At 40.5% G+C, this 20416-nt stretch overlaps 1 protein-coding gene across 1 annotated transcript in view; it reads right to left on the bottom strand.

Moving 5' to 3' along the window:
* The window catches only part of csmd1a (CUB and Sushi multiple domains 1a), an 800422-nt gene that overhangs the window by 104885 nt on the left and 675121 nt on the right, over positions 1 to 20416 (bottom strand). Inside the window, exons 41-46 of the mRNA XM_060924925.1 lie at positions 17181 to 17369; positions 16286 to 16463; positions 10827 to 10972; positions 7422 to 7502; positions 3960 to 4073; positions 3257 to 3445 (exon numbers count right to left, since the gene is read on the bottom strand). Of these exons, the coding sequence (XP_060780908.1) occupies positions 3257 to 3445; positions 3960 to 4073; positions 7422 to 7502; positions 10827 to 10972; positions 16286 to 16463; positions 17181 to 17369 (897 nt within the window). The remainder of the gene's footprint in view (positions 1 to 3256; positions 3446 to 3959; positions 4074 to 7421; positions 7503 to 10826; positions 10973 to 16285; positions 16464 to 17180; positions 17370 to 20416) is intronic.

Below are 20416 nucleotides of genomic sequence, written 5' to 3'. Positions count from 1 at the left end.
GAGTTAACAGCACGAAACTGCTTCCCTGGCCATGCAGTTACAGTGAGCCGTGATCACTTCTCCGTCCTGTTTTACCAATACCCAGGTCTTTAAAGGGGTTTTAGTGGATCTTTGTGAATGATTTACCCGGAAGGAAAGAGCATTGAGAATCGAGTGGCTGTGGTTTGTTTACACGGATACTAAAACTTGTTGCCCGAGCAACCATCGCAAAGGCACGTACAAAAAGCCCAGAAATGCCTCCTTACCTGGGAAAAACGATACATGATTTATCTTGTAGTGTCCTGATCCCCAGATCTTTAACCCAGCCACATATAAAAAGTTGTTCACCTCCATATTCTTCCAGGTTTTCATCCGTTTGTCTGTGTAGAACGATGTCTGCAGCACCAGGTAGTTTGAGATGTCGGGGAACTCAACGGATTGATAATTTTCCAACTTGTAGGAAAAATTATTCTTTACCAACATGTAAGGATCTATCCCATTGCAAAGATCAACTTTCTGAAGGTATCTTGACTGTGTATTGGCCTCTAAACTGTGAAAATAGCCAGAGACAGTTTCACTAGCTCTTTGCATAACGCCAGCCAAATTGGTTTATCTGACCACCACTTCATTCACCAGAAGTAAACTCACAAGCAAAAGTCACGTGACTGAATACAACCTATTACACACTGTGCAAAAATGATAAAGTGTATTTCCTGTAGACCACTAAAATACTTAACGGGTTTATTAAGCGTATTAAGTATATTATAATATTTGATGATATTAAATGTACACTTAAAAGTTTTTGAACACCTTTTTTTTCTTTTTTTAATATTAATCACTGTTATTGCCACAGACCAAAGAAAATGATACAGAAACTTCAATCACTGGGAATCTTATCCACTGCTTTCTCTCAGATAACACAAAGACTTGAAATGAGTGCTTTATTAAATGCATACTTGGAAGGTAAACATTTTATGACTATAAAGAGAAAGAGTAATAGGCAGTGCTGGTATAGAGTGTAAAACATGCTGGAGGCACAAGCACTTAATTAGAGTGATTAAAATAATAATATTAGCCTTTTTAGATCTCATTAGATTGAGACTGTTCCAAGGAACTAAACCCATTTCTCATTACACTATTTCAACCAACAATATGGAAATATAGAGGATTCAAACACTTTCGACTAACACTGAACTACTATTCATGTGGAAACATAAGTTATCTATTTAACAATTATTCCACAAAATCAAGTCGTACATGAGCTGATAGCCAACGAGGCGCATAGCACCGAGTTGGCTATAAGCCATGTATGATGAAATTGAGTGGAATAACTTTTATTCGATCCACATACACTGGAGAAAAAAAGATACGTTCTTACCATCAAATACTTTTATTCCATACACTACCGTTCAAAAGTTTGGGGTCACTTTGAAATGTCCTTATTTTTGAAAGAAAAGCACTGTTCTTTTCAATGAAGATCACTTTAAACTAATCAGAAATGCACTCTATACATTGCTAATGTGGTAAATGACTATTCTAGCTGCAAATGTCTGGTTTTTGGTGCAATATCTCCATAGGTGTATAGAGGCCCATTTCCAGCAACTCTCACTCCAGTGTTCTAATGGTACAATGTGTTTGCTCATTGCCTCAGAAGGCTAATGGATGATTAGAAAACCCTTGTACAATCATGTTAGCACAGCTGAAAACAGTTGAGCTCTTTAGAGAAGCTATAAAACTGACCTTCCTTTGAGCAGATTGAGTTTCTGGAGCATCACATTTGTGGGGTCGATTAAATGCTCAAAATGGCCAGAAAAATGTCTTGACTATATTTTCTATTCATTTTACAACTTATGGTGGTAAAGAAAAGTGTGACTTTTCATGGAAAACACAAAATTGTCTGGGTGACCCCAAACTTTTGAATGGTAGTGTATTTTGTTGATTTTTTAATTTTTATTTTTTGTGGTTTTGTTTTCGAGTAAAGTTTTTATTTCGTCCTCAGCTGGTTCAGTAAAACGCTCCGCCATTTTGTTTTTCTCTACTCACAGTATATGAGCTGATATCCTAGTAGTAGAGTAGCCAATCAGAGCACGTGATTGCTCATATCCAGTGAATGTAGATAGAATAAAACAATATATAACCAATACATGATTTATTCATTTTATACCACAGCAATTTGCCAACAGTTACTCTTCTATATTCATTAAAGAAAAACATTTATGGGAGGAGTTTTGGTCTTAAATGATTTGCAACAGTCATTGTGCTTTGCAAAGTTTCCCAGCACAGGAAAGTCTCATCTCATCTCATTATCTCTAGCCGCTTTATCCTTCTACAGGGAACCTATCCCAGCTGACTACGGGCGAAAGGCGGGGTACACCCTGGACAAGTCGCCAGGTCATCACAGGGCTGACACATAGACACAGACAACCATTCACACTCACATTCACACCTACGGTCAATTTAGAGTCCACAGGAAAGTCTTCAGGACAAAAAGAGTTTACACTTCCTAGTGCCTCAGTAAAATGACCGGCGATGTGTTTTTTTTTTGAGGAAGACAGAGGGAGACTGAGAAAAACTACAACAGGATAACAGTGAGAACAGGAACAAACTTGTCTCTCAGATGTTCCGCAACATTAAATCTAAGTAAGAACCATTAAAACGCTCGACGTGTCATTCGTTAATAAGTTCCATCCATCCATTATCCCTAACCACTTGTCCTGGGCAGGGTCACAGGCAAGCTGGAGCCTATCCCAGCTGACTATGGGCGAGAGGTGGGGTACACCCTGGACAAGTCGCCAGGTCATCGCTGAGCTGACACATAGACACAGATAACCATTCACACTCACATTCACACCTACGGTCAATTTAGAGTCACCAGTTAACCTAACCTGCATGTCTTTGGACTGTGGGGGAAACCGGAGCACCCGGAGGAAACCCACGCGGACACGGGGAGAACATGCAAACTCCGCACAGAAAGGCCCTCGCCGGCCACGGGGCTCGAACCCAGAACCTTCTTGCTGTGAGGCGACAGCGCTAACCACTACACCACTGTGTCATCCCTCATTAATAAGTTGAACATTGTAATTGTTGTCAAATTGCTGCAGTATAAGTGGAATAAAACACTCCAAACCATGCTGTTATACAAAAATAATGCACTTTGGGGTGATCACGGCTTGATGCTTCGCACGTCACACCCAACTGATGTGCATTATTTTCCTCCAACTGCACCGTCTGTCATGATATGTTATTCCTTACATGATGTAATGTACTATGCTTTTACCATCAAAGATTTCCAGCTCATCAAACTGCTTTTCACTCTGAAACAACTCCACATAAATGGAAATGGTATAGGAGGGCAACACTTTGATGATCCAGGAGCAGGTCTGTGAGTTGGGGTAATTTTTCGGGAAGCCTGGACTCAGGATCACCCCAGAGGACTTGGACAACTCTTCATTTGCAGGACACTGAGCTGTTGAGACGTAGAAAACAGAATATTCCATACATTTCGGTAAAATGTGTCTTCATGAGTACTGTTAATCTAGGTAATTTTTTAAAGATGTTGGTCTTATTATTATTATTATTACATGATTGAATGTGTTAGGATCAGAATAATTTTATTAAATACATTAAATCCAAAAATTCCTTTGTGATTGAACTTTCCACAATCGCAGTTCCATCTTTTCTTCTATCTCTGGCGAGATCTCTTTCACCAGCCTCCGTCAATCCTGCTCAATCCTTTTATCAATCTCCTTGTATTATATCTTCTATCTTACTACTGAGAGTGAAGCTTCTCACAAGCACCTTAGTCATTTGACAACAAAGCACTGAGGATCTCTGACCTTTTTTGCTGTCTTTCTCCATATATCCATTTCTATTTCTTTTGCCAGCAGTGCTGGCTGTAATGAAATTATCTCAGCAGGGATTTTTTTTTTTTTTTGTTAGATGTGTTTTCAAACCTGACTGTGCAATTTGTTTCCATTTACCTTCGCACACTGGGGGAGGGCCTTCAAACTGCAGGTGGGAGTTAAGCTTGCAGGTGAGCTCATCATTGCCAACCAAGGTAAACCCAGGAAAACACTGATATCTTACAGTGTCACCTGAAATGTTACAGTGTCAACGTTTTGACATTCCTCTGATCATCATGTACAAAAGCAAATTCTTAATCATCTTTTAGCTTCTATTACATTACAGACATTTACCGTAGCAGACGCTTTTATCCAGAGTGACATACAGCATACCCAGAGCAGCCTGGGGAGCAACTGGGGGTAAGGTGTCTTGCTCAAGGGCACTTTAGGCCCTGTTTACATTATTTCGAATCAGCGGATCATCAGATTAGCGTTTTTAAAACGATTCACGTACACACACAAAATTTCTGTGCCCACAACAAAACCATTCCCCGTGCACACAGCAACGCCAATACACGGATATGCTAATCACATGACTAATTAGACGGCACGTCACATGATCCCAGTGCATATTGGGCATGCGCAAGTCACTCACCACTTGCAAGTGGAAGGATGTCGTTGTAAAAAATGAAGTATGCCAGTCTGTTATCGGCGGTACTGGTACTACAATGACGCCTTTTTTACACCGTGTATGGCCTTCGTGTTTATGCTAGAAGGATCTAACAGTGTTCGGTACACTCTTCACCTCGCAGAACGGCCGTTTTTTGTGATTACAACAAGACTATTTAGTGCTACGGTAACCAACACACTTCCTGTATTGCTCATTCACTTAATGACTTCCTCAACACACTTCCTGTATTGCTCATTCACATGACCAACATGGCATGACCAACGCCAGCGAATCAGGAAGGTGGATGTCACAGTGACGTTGTCCAATGACAACGTCAGCTAGAGCTCAGCACTGCGTATCCTCGTTCCTCAATGTTTACACAGCACCGGATCAGATACGTACTGGGTTGAATACGTGGGCCCTGGCGGATTCAAACTGTTCCGCCTGTGGAGTCGTTTTCTGGCATTTTAATGTGCACAGACAGTGCATCTGCAACGAAAACGATACGGATACGGTCTAATGTAAACACCACCTTAGCCATTCCTGTTGGTTGAGGACATCGAACCGGTGACCTTTTGTTCTTAAAGCTGCATCTCTCTTTTTTTTTTGAACAAGGTCTTTTTATTAAGAATTCAAAATTGCAGCAAAAAGAAGAACATACAGGGACCGTCCCAGAGTTTACCAGATATCATGAGCATGAATGAATGCAAATCAAATAGATATTGTCCCACCCACCCCTTGACATACAAAAAACGACCCACATACAGCCAGACCAGTCCATTGCAAAGAAAAATTAATTACATAAATAGATGCATATGCAGGGGAGCACTGTGTGCCTCATGTGAGTTTTTCAGCTTCCATATTTGCCACAAAAGTCAGGAATGGTTGCCATGTAGAAAAGAAGCGTGCAGTTGACCCTTTAATAAAGCAGCGGATCTTCTCCTGTTGCAAGTAATACATAACATTCTTAATCCAATGTCCATAAGTTGGCGGTGAAGAGAATTTCCATTTACACAAGATGAGCCTCCTGGCCAGGAGGGAGCAGAAAGAAACAATGTCAGTTTGGTCCTTGCTTAAGTTGATATCCTGAGGGGTTGCTCCAAATATCACCATGGACACAGATGGGATGATTGCTCGGCCACAGATTTTTGAAAAAGTTTCAAATATCAGGCCCCAGTAGTTTGATGTTTTTGGGCAATGTCCATAACATATGGCATAAAGTGGCTGGGGCCTGTTTACATCGATCGCAGGGAGGGTCAAAATCACTGTATATTAGAGCAAGTTGAGCCTTAGACCAATGGAGCCAATGTACGATCTTAAACTGAACAACAATTTGCCATAGACAGATAAACTGAACAACAATTTGCCATAGACAGATAGAGGATGAGTACATTCTCTGAATACCTTTGTGCCACACATCATCCTGTATCCGTTCCCCAATATCTTCTTCCCACCTTTGTTTCAAAGAGTTCAATGGTTCAGGATTATCAACATTAAGCAGTTCATAGATTTTACTAATGGTCTGTTTTTCCTCTACGTTGCATCTAAGGATAGAGTCTAATGCCGCTTTTCCACTACCAACGCGGCTGAGTTGGGCTGAGCCGTGCCGTGCTGAGTTGGGCTGAGTCGTGCCGTGCTGAGTTGGGCTGAGTCAAGCTGAGCGGGGCTGTTGGAGTTGCATTTCGACTACAACCGCGCTGAAGCGTGCTGGCTGGAAGTGGGTGGACACATTGGGTGGAGTTAGCGAAAGTGGGTGGACGTCACGTGATGTCGTTACGCAGCGCAAACAGTGACATCAGTGAGCTTTTAAGCGGTAGTCTCACGACCCGAATAGTAAACAATAAACATGGAGGACATGGAGTCGTTAGTGTTGCTGGGCTTGGTGCTGTGGCTTGTTGTCACCGACAACGCCAACAGATACTGGCAAGAGCGTATAGATGAGGCGAGGTGCATAAGGCTTCAGAAATTCTCGTAATTCGTAATTCTTCTTCTTCCGGGTTTACGGTGTTTACAGATCCCAGCGTGCTCGCGGGGCATGTGTGGGCATGTGAGGACACTCCTCCTCACCAATCAGTGCACAGGGGAGTGTCTCCTCACGCCCCCAGCCCCACTCGGCTCGGTTTGGCTCGCTTCAGCCCCACTCCAAAACCGTGTGAGTTTTGGGTGCTAAGCAGGGCTGAAGCGAGCTGAGTCGTGCTGCTCTGAGGTTGTCGAAACGCGAGCCGTGTCGGGCTGAAGTGAGCTGAAGCGAGCTGAAGTGAGCTGAAAAAGGGTAGTGGAAAAGGGCCATAAAAGGGATAGGGTAGGGCAGAAAGGAAAGCAATAAAGCTGCATCTCTAACCGTTAGGCCATAGCTTTCCCTATAGCTTTTCTATATCTGAGGCCACTGATTAGAATTTCATTTGTAATTTCATATGACGTATAATTTTGTCAAATATATCATTTATTTTACATATGTCACCACATTAAAAAAAAATTAACACACAGTGAGAACTGCAACGGAACATATAGTCACTGGCCAGTGATGTGGAAACCATCTGTTATGCGACAAAAAAGTTTATCCACAGACATGTGCTACATATTTATTAATAATATCCTGTCAGAATCTTCCCTGGAAAACATTCCGGCTGTGATTTCTCAATCTACCAACTTCCTTTTTTTTTTAAACAGTAAAATAAGTGAATGAGCAAAATTATTGTTAAATGCTAAATAAATGGGGGGAAGCCATGGTCTAATGGTTACTGAAGCAGTTTTGGGACCAAAAGGTCACCGGTTTGATTCCCTGGACCAGTAGGAATGGCTGAAGTGCCATTGAGCAAGGCACCTAACCCCAGGCTGTTCTGGGTTTACTGTACGTCACTCTGGATAAAAGCATCTGCTAAATGCCTGCAATGTCATAAATATTGATTAAATTGTGTCATGTCACATACCTATTTCATAGTCTCGGTCTTCATATAAGATTTCTGCCTCATCCACAGCAGGGGGAGGGGAGCATTTCTTCAGAGGATAAGCTGAAAAGAAAGGAAATATTTTGAAGAGGTTTATCTTATTTGTATAACTGTAATTAAAACTAGACTGCCTTTCAGGTTTTTCAAATGTAGGTCATAAAAAGAATTTCCCCGACACCCGATTATTTTTGTTTAGTGGACTGAAAGCTACTGAATTCGAATCACAGACTTCCAATTTTATTAGGGTTTTTTTAAAAATAGAAAAATTAATGAATTTACGACCACGTGGCTCTAAATTCTCCGCTATTTTTTCTTGCTTCACCATGACGCAATTCAAGACACTATGTCATGCATCATGTAGTAGGCGTTCCCTGTTTGCGCAAGGCATTGTGCCACAATACAAATTTGAAACAGGAGAGGAAAATGGAGGACGTGAGTGTGCGAATGAAATGTGAAAGACCGACTACAGTAACGGAAAGCGAGAAGAAAAGACATTATGTTGCGAAGGAAAGGAAACGCAGGACCAAACTAATAAATATTGGCGGTCAGCGAGCACCTTGGTGTGATCAGCTGTTCGTCTCATCTCATCTCATTATCTCTGGCCGCTTTATCCTTCTACAGGGTCGCAGGCAAGCTGGAGCCTATCCCAGCTGACTACAGGCGAAAGGCGGGGTACACCCTGGACAAGTTGCTAGGTCATCACAGGGCTGACACATAGACACAGACAACCATTCACACTCACATTCACACCTACGGTCAATTTAGAGTCACCAGTTAACCTAACCTGCATGTCTTTGGACTGTGGGGGAAACCGGAGCACCCGGAGGAAACCCACGCGGACACGGGGAGAACATGCAAACTCCACACAGAAAGGCCCTCGCCGGCCCCGGGGCTCGAACCCAGGACCTTCTTGCTGTGAGGCGACAGCGCTAACCACTACACCACCGTGCCGCCCTCAGCTGTTCGTTTAGCAACAAAATGATGCAACTGTCAGTGCACGGTCAAAGGTAAACCTGTAGATGGCAGTAATGCAACACTGGATGCCAACTCCCGTAAAACCCAAAACAAGAAGAAGGTAAACCTGCGTATGCGCACACGGACTTCCTCTGTCTGTTTGACTGTGCAAAGTGAGTGATTTCATGCACATTATTTGCTAGGTAATCCCCTCAAATTAAATAACTTCCCAGCCACAGAATGGCCTGTTTTATATATATATATATATATATATATATATATATATATATATATAGGCGGCACGGTGGTGTAGTGGTTAGCGCTGTCGCCTCACAGCAAGAAGGTCCTGGGTTCGAGCCCCGGGGCCGGCGAGGGCCTTTCTGTGTGGAGTTTGCATGTTCTCCCCGTGTCCGCGTGGGTTTCCTCCGGGTGCTCCGGTTTCCCCCAAAGACATGCAGGTTAGGTTAACTGGTGACTCTAAATTGACTGTAGGTGTGAATGTGAGTGTGAATGGTTGTCTGTGTCTATGTGTCAGCCCTGTGATGACCTGGCGACTTGTCCAGGGTGTACCCCGCCTTTCGCCCGTAGTTAGCTGGGATAGGCTCCAGCTTGCCTGCGACCCTGTAGAAGGATAAAGCGGCTAGAGATAATGTGATGTGTGATGTGATACATATATATATATATATATTAGTGCTGTCAAAAATGTCGCGTTATTAACGCGTTAACTTGACTCAATTTTAACGGCGATAATTTTTTTATCGCGAGATTAACGCTCTGTGACATGATGTAAGTTTTTCATAAGCTTTTGAAACTGCCAGGAACTTGGACTTTGCTTAGAAAAATGATAGCAGCTAGACTGTAATGCCACGCCCCGCACAGCCAGAGTCCTCTGCCCTCCCCCGAAGAGCCACGGTGCTCGGCTTAGTTTTCGTTTTCCCATCGGCAGCTCCAGCCCGACTTTGCAGTGGCTGTGACAAGACATGTTATGCTCTGCAATAAAAAAAAAAAAACATTGGTACAACCAGTGTTCGAACTATGCCGATATTTTCGGGGGGTCCCTTTTTTTCCCTTGGGGGGTGCTTGCGCTTGTCTCAGAGCGCGGCTCTCCATCGCACGTTCACTTCGGATATGCAAATGCTTCCCGTTACACACGATTGCTATGTCAATAAACATCATTTTGCCAATATTTTAGAGACCCCCCAACATTTCCCAAATCATGTTTTCAAGGGATCTCATGTCTGTTTCAGGGGATCTCGGATCCCCCGAGTACCCCCGTAGTTCGAATGGTGGGCAAGCCCATTCACTTTTTTATGCTGAGAAGAGAATTACAATGGTTTTTCATGTGACAAAAATGTGCGATTAAATTGCGATTAATCGTGAGTTAACTATGACAGTCGCGACATTAATCGCGATTAAATATTTTAATCGCTTGACAGCACTAATATATATATATATATATATATATATATATATATATATATATATATATATATATATATAACAGAAATAAACATATCACAATGACCAAATTTCAGCAGGAACTAAATTTCACAGATTTTATGAAATCAAAAGACCGTCTAGCTTTAACTGAAGTTACTTTGACAACACAAAAATGTCAGGATATACTGCATGTATGTGCATTTGTTCTATATCTTGGAAATATAGCATGATTTCAGATCACCGGAGGTAACAGAAGCAAGGAAAGAAAAAAAAAACACAACAGACCGTGCTGTTATTACAAAAATAATCCACACCACCTCGAGTGTTTTATTCTTCTTATAGCACAGTGGTTTATCAAGGATACATTTTGATTCACTAATGAATGACACATTGTGATGTATAGTATAAACTATATCAACAAAATGTTGTGGAATGTCTAGAAGACAAATTCCTCATCATTTACATTATACCAGCTCACATTTTTAATAAAACAAAACTGTTTTTTCTTTCTTTAATACGTTTTTAAATCTGTTTATTTGACGACAATTAGATTATGAAGATAATTTGCCATACAAGTCCCAATGAATGAGCTGCTTCTATAGAAAGCACAAAATTCAATAATATGAACATACTTATTTACAGCTGGAACGACTGTTGTGGTAAAACCCCACAGCTGTTCTAGAAAATTTATGTGCACCTTCTGACTGAAGAACTCAGCAACACGATGCTGAAATAAAAGGAAAGCAAGCTCTTTTTTTCTTTCCTTCACCCATGCTTACATTCTAACACAAATATCAAACATGGGCGCAAAAGAGTGGTCTTTCCATGATCAGTCGAATCCTAGGAAATGCTGATGTTGTCAGAACCAGTGGCTGCTTTATTGAATATCGGGTAACAGAATGATTCTCGTGTTTTAGTCATTTTCCCAGCTGACTTTGCATGATATATATTGGATTTCTCGCGACATATTTTTCATTTCGAAGAGAAACTAACCATGGAAATTGAGGACAAAGAATCCGCTCGTTGAGAAGTCGCTGTGAAACTTGATAAGAACCTGATTGAAAGAACTGTAGGCTGACTCCAGGGCTGTATTTCCGCTGAAGATCCCAAGCTGCGGGTTGCTTTGCTCTGGTCCATCCCTGTAAGAAAGTGAGCGCACATTGGAAATGTATTACTCCCAATTCTTGCATTAAATAGTTTAATAACGCCTTGCTTTTTTTTTTCCTCCTCTGAGTGGTTGAAGAAAATTGATTTGCTTTCAAATGTATGGCTGGATTTTGTGCTGACTTTCATGTGAAGCCATTTCATTACAGACCATGTTGAATGAAAACCAGGAAAAATGATGACTTAACAGAGTAGCCCACTCTTTTAATGGCTTTTGGAGATTAATGGCCTACATAACGAAGAAAGGGCCCAGATACGCTGCACTTTTTTCACCGCTACACCTCTTTTTGGACCACTTAAGTAGAGGTGTCAGATAGAATGAAATAAAAATGGCTTGTATAATATAACTATAAATGTTATGAACAAATCTTTGAATATGCCAGATAAACCATGCATAAGGATAGAAATGCATTATCATAGAAGAAGAACTACAGTGATGCTTCTCTATAAGGGACTCAAACTATTCCGGCAAAATGCCCTCGCAGGATAACAGAGTAATGGTTTATTATTTTTCCTTTTTAATTTATCACCAGTCTGTACACTCTTACACATACTGACAATTACACATCTTAAAGTTTTTTTTTTTTTTAAATATTATGCGATTGATAGAAATCTTTAAAAATATTTTTGGGAATTATTTTAGAGCTGACTGTACTGTGCAAAAGTCAGGCACATGCAATAAAATGCTGTAGAGCAAAGATGCCTTCAAAAGTAATGAAATTAAATGTTTCTCCATTAAAAAAAATACCATAAAGACCAATAAGCAGTAATGCATGAAAAAGTCAATGTTTAGTGTGAGACAGTGCTTTGCTTTAAAAAAAAAAAAAAAAATTGTCTCAGGTACAATGAGTGCAGTTTTATAATGAAATGAGCTGTAGGTTTTACTGAGCATCTTACAGAACCAGCCACGGTTCTTCTGGACACTCTGACTGTCACACTCGCATCATAATTTTGCACCAAAACCCAGCAGCCTTCATTATGTTTTCTTTTTTAATCTGAAACATGATCTCTTATGTAATATGCTGTTCAGATACAAACTTGTTTTTTTTTCTGTAACATTTAATTTTGTGCTGGAAAACGAACGTTTGGTACTCTAAAATGTTTTTGTACTGACTCAATAATGTAGAAGTCATAAAATAGAACTCTATCACAAAGTTTGTATGAAAAATGTGTAGAAGACTTTTGCACAGTGCTGTATATTCTATGACAAAGGCAGAGCACAGGGGCAGGATTTTGCCATTTGAACCACCACCTGAAATACAGTGCCTTGCAAAAGTATTCCTCTCCCTTGGTGTTTGTTCTGTTTTGTCACATTACACGCTGGAACTAAAATGGGTTTTTGGAGGGTTAAAACCATTTGATTTACACAAAATGCCTACCACTTTAAAGGTACAAATTGTTGTTTTATTGTGACACAAACAATAATTAAGATAAAAAAAAAAAACAGAAATATGGAGTGTGCATAAGTATTCACCCCCTTTCGTATGAAACCCCTAAATAAGAGCTGGTCCAACCAATTTACTTCATACGGTAAGTCACATAATTAGTTGATTAAGATCCACCTGTGTGCAATCAAAGTGTCACATGATCTGTCACATGATGTCTGTATAAATCAACCTGTTCTGGAAGGACCCTGACTCTGCAACACTACTAAGCAAGAAACATGAGAACCCAGGAGCCTCCAAACAGGTCAGAGACAACATTGCGGAGAAGTATAGATCAGGGTTGGGTGATAAAAAAATATCTCAAACTTTGAATATCCCAGGGAGCACCATTCAATCCATTATAGCAAAATGGAAATAATATGGCACCACTACAAACCTGACAAGAGAAGGCCGCTCACCAAAACTCACAGACTGGGCAAGGAGGGCATTAATTAGAGATGCAGCAAAGACACCAAAGATAACGCTGAGGGAGCTGCAAAGATCCACAGTGGAGATGGGAGTATCTGTCCATAGGACCGCTTTAAGCCAGACGCTCCACAGAGTGGGACTTTATGGAAAAGTGGCCAGAAAAAAGCCATTGCTTAAAGAAAAAAAAAGAAAACATGTTTGGAGTTTGCCCAACAGCATGTGGCAGACTCCCCAAACACATGGAAGAAGATTCTCTGGTCAAATGAGACTAAAATTGATCTTTTTGGTCATCATGGGAAATGCCATGTGTGACGCAAACCCAACACCCTGAGAGCACCATTCCTACAGTGAAGCATGGTGGTGGTAGCATCATGCTGTGGCGATATTTTTCATCTGCAGGGACAGGAAAGCTGGTCAGGACTGAAGGAAAGATGGATGGCACTAAATACAGGGCAATTCTGGAGGAAAACCTGTTTGAGTCAGCCAGAGGTTTGAGACTGGGACGAAGGTTCATATTCCAGCAGAACAATGACCCTCAACATACTGCTAAAGCTACACTGGAGTGGTTTAAAGGGAAACATTTAAACGTCTTGGAATGGCCTAGTCAAAGCCCAGACATCAATCCAATTGAGAATCTGTGGCATAACTTGAAGATTGCTGTACACCAATGCAATCCATCTTACTTGAAGGAGTTGGAACAGTTTTTCCTTGAGGAATGGGCAAAAATCCCAGTGTCTAGATGTGCTAAGCTAATAGAAACATACCCCAAGAGACTTGCAGCTGTAATCGCAGCAAAAGGTGGTTCTACAATGTACTGACTTTGGGTGGTGAATACCTATGCACACTCCAGATTTCTGTTTTTTTTTTTCATCTTTATTGTTTGTCATAATAAAACAACAGTTTTCTCCTTTAAAGTGGTAGGCATGTTGTGTAAATCAAATGGTGCTAACCCTCCAAAAATCCATTTTAATTCCAGCTTGTAATGCGACAAAACAGGACAAATACCAAGGGGGATTAATACTTTTGCAAGACACTGTAGTTTATAACTGTTTGTAATGCTTATTCATGGATGTTTAAGCAAACGTACATACAATTTAATTCAGCTGATTATATACATATTGGGTAACATGTTTAGGGCAGTAACTGTGATATAATAATCTTCACAAATAGTCAACTTCAAACAACAAGAGAAACAGGATGAATGAATCAGAAGCATCGTTTTTCCTGGTCAATCTGGTTTTATTAGGTAAGATGCCTCTTATGTCATATTAATAACATATTATTTGAATTGTTCTCACTGATAGTGTCATAAGATTCCTATTTCCTGTTAATATGGCCAGATTGGCTGGCTGATCTAAAAAGATGCAAAATGATGCTAAATTAATTTTGTTTCCCAGTAGTGCATGAGGTGAAGCATTTTGTCATTTTGTGCATGTGAAGTCGACACAGGGTTTTGAGGTTGACTCCTCGGCGGGGATCACACTGAAAAAATGAAGTGGCAGCAGCAGAGCGTAACGCAATGCTCAGACCATCATCATTCTATGACTCAAAGTTCTATCTCATTCCTAAGTGATGTGCAGCACTAACATTCTGTACAACAATGAAAAAGACTTGGAAAAATGGATACCAGTGATAGAGTTTTACTCTTAGTACCACTGGGACTGGAAGGTGAGGAAAGTTAAAGAGAGAGAGAGAGAGAGAGACGCTTGTTCAGTTTGGGGCCATGAGACACTGATTTCACAAAAAACTCATGTTATTTCAGACGTCTCGCCTCTATAAGACTCTTACCGCTTTGATTGCTCGAAACGCCTGAAACGTTCCTAGCAGAGGGGAACCGTCAGGGCCTTCTAGACCTTCAGAGAAGGCCCAAACATATCAGCATTTCAAATGTTCTATTTAATTTCTTTCATTCTTTCATAATTTCATTATAATTAGTCTCTTCTAATTTGGCCTCATTTTCTATCAAATTTGCTTCAGAAATGAAAGGGTTACTGTCCTGAAAACATTAAAACAGAGTTATCCAATGAGATTGTTTTGTTTGTTGTCTCTAGGCTGAGAAGAGTTTTGAGCTGACTCACCCATTTATTAGGACTTCATTGCCAGGACAGAAGGCCATGGCAGTGAATGTTTATGTAGGAAGTGACAGATGAATTAACCAATCAGATTTTGATTTAGAGTGGGAAGGACCAAATATGTATTGCCCACAGTCTTCTCGAAGGCCAACATGAGCTTAAAGGAGTACGCCACCCCCAGGTGAAATTGAGTCAGTCCCTGCAGTCCCTAGAGTTGGATGAGTGAGCCAAAGCGTTTTGTAGCCGACCCAGCCATTGTCCTGATCTAGAAACGCCCAGGTTAGCTTTAGCTTAGCGTAGTCACTGTAATCCGGCGTGTCCAGATAGCATTGTCGTTGCAAAAGTGAATCAAATAACTCAAGATTTTTTATAATTATTTCTCATGACCTGTACATTCACATCGAGTACACATATCAATGCAAATTAACACGAAGGGATTTACTAGACCAATTTATATATGGAACTATTTTCGGCCACAGCACAGGCAAAGCACCGCTGCAGGCGCAAAGACACCACGCAGCACCTGAAAACCCTGGTTTCCCTGGTAACACTGGTGTATTGACGGAAGTTGTGGTGCTGCGTGGTGTCTTTGCGCCTGCAGCGGTGCTTTGTCGCCATCAGCGCAGCAGTGAAGTCACCTTCCAGCTGGTGTAGTATTCATCAGTAGTGTTAGCAAATGCTAATAAAGCAGTCAAGCCAGTGCTATTGAGAGCAAGTAGTACAGGCTAACAACAGAGAAACTACAATTTCTGTTTCCAGACTCTTCTTCCATGCATGCTTGCGACAGTATTTTTCACTCGTACTTAAGTATTCATTTCCTGATGTGCTTAGTTACTTTTAAAATCAAAATCGACAACTACACAAAATGGAACTACTGTACCTGGCAGCCTGCCACTAACCCCTTGCAAAATCCTTTGCACTGTTACTTTTTTGGTGTCTGGCTAAGTTTTGGCTGAGCTCAAGTCCCAGCTCTAATAGTACGGTAAGTTTGCCACTGGTTCCTAGGATACACTAAACTGACACTGATGATCTAGCAGTGTCAACAGTTCTGCTCCTGCACCACAGCAAACAATAGAAAATCTTCCACTTCTGTTAGTACCACTGCTGATCCATGTAATTTCTACCTTAGTTTTCAATGCCTGGATTTGGTACAACTAACCGATAAAGAATTTCACTGCCAGCTATTTTTAATTACTGAATAAAAATACAGCCCTCAATCTCACCGTGATTTAATTTTGTACATTTCCTGATCTTCCCCTGAAATTAATTCCTATCTACACTATTGTTCAGTGATAAGAAGAACTTTAAAAGGCTCTGTTTCTAAGTAATGTTCTTTTTGGTGTGATCAGTGATGCGCACTTACCACACTGCAATGTAGTCGGTCACAGGCTCAGTCTGGAGCAGTGTAAAGTTTATGTACACGCCATGGCCGTGCGGCACTGTGATGAGCCACAGGCAGTCCTGTGAATCTGGATACTCATTGGGGTATCCGGGTGAAAAAATCGTACCGTTCAGAGCTGTCACGTTGTAGCCACATGGTGCTGTGCACAAAAACATACACAATTCAGGAACAAGCACAATGATAATTCATCTTTTCCAAGAAAGATATTCATGGCAGATGATCAGCAGTGGGGAAGTGCAACATCATCATACTAATGACAGCACTGTCAGGCAGGGGATCATGGCCTTCTGTTCGGATTATTAGAGGATTAGAGGAAAACGAGGGGCTTCCACAAAGTGGAAGATGGAAAGAAAGGGAAAGATGGTGCAAACAGTGCTACAGAGGAGAGAAAGCGATAGTGTCTGGTGCGCCGAGACAGACAGAAGAAAGGGAAAATGTACAGTGCTGTTGACTGATTATGGGCCAGACGGCTTTCACACTGCACTACTCTGACTGATCATCAAAGCCGCAATTTAAAGCAGGTCCCTGTAGCCTTGGTCTCCAATGGATCAGTCTTCAAGGTGCTTAATTTAAAAGGCAGCTTTGAGGGAAAAAAGAAGTCCTTGTTATGCCGTACCAGTTGAACACAAAGCAGCAACACTTCAGTTAAAAACCATCATTAAAAGGCCTTTGGGGATGTGGAATGGTTCGAGAAAATCGGCACAGTTATTCTGTAAACTTGGAGCAAATATAAGCCTACATTTGCCTCGGAATCTCTTGAGAGAGCGCATTATGCAAGGAAGATAGAAAAAGGAATTTGGATCAGAAAAGAGCACTGATAAGCAATATTAGGAGCCTTACGATGTTTGCCGCTTACCTTCACAACGTGGGAATGGATGGTTCCATTTACGGTTGGTTCCATGCTGGCATGTTAACAATGGATAACCAACTAGAAGATATCCAGGATAGCACGCAAATGTTATGGATTGCCCTGCACTGAAGTCACTGTGGATTATATATCCATTATGGAATGGGTATGGATCTTGACAATTTTGTAATTGATAGGCTGAAAAAAAAACACAAACACACACACACACAACAACAAGAGGAAAGTCTATTAATCATTTTCATACAGACATATGGTACAGGAATTTGGCAGTATGGTGACATAAATTCAGCATATTTGGGCACTCATATTCCTCGTTTAAATTATTTATGTTTTCATATGCCGTTTGTTCATTATAGTCTATTATTATACAAACAGGACACTTTTTTGATGGAATAAAAATGTGTTCTATCCCCTTCTAGCAGGTTTCATTAATTTGGTTTGATAGCATGCAGTATTGTTAGCATATCGCTTATCCTGCGTGTATTACATCACTCTACCCAATGGAGAATGAGCTTTGAATATGGTTTACGATATTGCATGGTTGTCAAGACAACATGACGTCACACGTTGTAGATGTAAAACTTCCTCACTAGCGAGCGACTGTGACAATTTGTAAATAAACATGGCCGCCAGGTTTGCTTTGTTAAATACGGAAAGTTTTGAGAGAATTTTGAAAGAGAAAGACCCATTGAACACCCAAAAGGAATGTGTATGTATAATAATAATAAAAAAATAATATTGGCTGGCTTTTTTTGTGGTATATCAGACATATTCCATTCAGCTAGCATGATGTTGAATGAGTCGAAGACGAGTTCATTATCATGCTAGCTGAATGGAATATATCTGATATACCACAAAAAAAAAAAAAAAGCCAGCCAATATTGTTTAAATATTATACATACAGGCCACTTTTTCCATGGAATAAAAACATGTATTCTATTCCCTTCTAGTAGGTTTACTGATGGCATGCAATATTGTTGTCATATCGCTACTCCATGTATTATGCCATTCTCCCCAACGGAGAATGAGCGTGCAATACTGTTATAATATTACACGTTGTCAGGACAATACGACGCTACACACGAAGATCCAATGACAAAACTTTTCTGTTACGCATGCACATAATCATTTCTTTGTTGGCCAGGAATGAGAGAAGACAGGGTTAATTCAGTACTAGATTTAAGCACTAAATAAATAAATTGAAACTAAAGATGGGCTGAACACCCGAAAGGCTATCAAAACTTCACTGGATATTCTTCATGCATATTTACAAGAGAAAAATATCCCAACAGACATAAAAAACTGGAAAAGAGAGCAATAGCAGAAATACTGTCAATGTTCTACTTGGAGGTGAGGAAACATGACGGAGACTTTTACAAGAGGACTTCACTCAGCAAAGCCCTTTTGTTTTGAACAACTGCAATGTAACAATTAACTACGACCAAAAGTAACTTTGAACTTGAACTGTCAACCTGTATATAGCTTGTATATAAGTTGGGTTGTTGTTCAGGCTTTTTGGACTTATACCATTTTTAGTGTTAGGACTTTGACTTTGTACAGTACATTGGATTGACAGAACATTGAATTACATTCGATCAGAATCAGCATTCAATATTGGTAAGTTACCCCCTGTTTTTGTAAAATCTATAATTGTTCCATCAAATGTGTATGTATTATAATAATAATAATAATAATAATAATAATGGCTTTTTTCGTGGTATATCAGATATATTCCATTCAGCTACTCGGCTTTGACTCATTCAGTATCATACTAGCTGAATGGAATATATCTGATATACCATGAAAAAAAAGCCAGGCAATATTGTTTAATTATACTCAACAAAAATAAAAACTTTACACTCGTTTCAAAGTCAATAATTTGAACATTTTGGAAAATAGGTTTGAAATAACAATTGTATTCAATTATCTTGTCATTAAAGATGCTATAGCATACAGATCATGTTTGTCATGGAATCCGTTCCACCGGAAATGCGACGACAATGTCCATGATCAAAAACTGTGAGTCACAACTTAATGAAATCATGTCAATATCGGGTGTGTCCTCCATGGTCGTTCACAACTGCGATACAACGTCTCCTCATGGATTGGATGATGCGTCTGAACACAGCTTGGGGAATGCGCTGCCATATTTGTACCAACATGGCACCAAGCTCCTGCAAGTTCTGTGGAGGGTTCCTTACGGTCGGCTGTGGTGCCAGTTTGATGGAGACGTGTCTGGAGATTATGGATGGTCTGTCGACTGCATCCCATAACCCTCGCAACGTCAGTGACGGATGTTCCCGTATTCAGCGTGCCAATGGCACGTTCACGCTGAATGTTTGACAGTCATGGCATTGCAAATTAACGAATAATTAACCATAAAACCTTGTTTTTCTGAGATGACACTCTACTCTGCTACCGTGAGATCAATTGCACGTGTATCAATAGGTCACATCACTTGTGTCACGTGGAAACGTGATTTTAGCGTGCAGTGCTCTCGCACGTGCTACGTAGGCCCGACCAGTAGAATGAATGTGTGACGTAATGCCCTTGACAATGCATTTAACCATAATCACAAGAAGAACTCTTTCAAGAAAAGTTTCTAAACACTATTTGAAAAATAATGAGTGTCAAGTTTTTATTTTTGCTGAGTATATAAATGATCATCTTTTCTATGCTGTTTAGTGAGTTTCTTCGATATCAGAAAGATGTAATTGAGTTCTTCCTCAGACAGACAGACACTGGAGGCTTACAAGTCATTCATCGTCAACTTGGACGATTTCAACACTTGAACCTCCACTGGGGGAGGAAAGAGAAAAGCAGATTGAAGCTATCTGACCAACAAGTGGGCGATGAGGACAATGGGAGGCTATTTTTATCAAGGCTTTCTCAAGCGAGAATCAGAAACACCAATGTCCATATCCACCTATTGATTTGAAAATGTTTTCTTCTTTCCTGGAACAAAATAAATCACTCATGCACCAACCCCCCCAGCCGTTCCACTAGACATTCCACCCAACACTGTAGATGCTTCTCATGTTCAGAGCAGTGCTGTTATACCCTGCCATTCCATGGAATACATACAAGCTTTTTGGAGGCAAAAACAATTTATCCAGTCAGACATGAAAAAAACAACTGTGCAGGAGAGGAACTTGGTAAGTAAGCTTGAAACCATTGAGATTCTGTGAGTAGCTGCTGCACAAATGGTTAAGAATATTCACATG

This window comes from Neoarius graeffei, chromosome 7 (assembly GCF_027579695.1).
Source record: "Neoarius graeffei isolate fNeoGra1 chromosome 7, fNeoGra1.pri, whole genome shotgun sequence".
Classification (NCBI taxonomy): Eukaryota; Metazoa; Chordata; class Actinopteri; order Siluriformes; family Ariidae; genus Neoarius; species Neoarius graeffei.
This window is presented reverse-complemented; position numbering and strand designations above follow the sequence as displayed.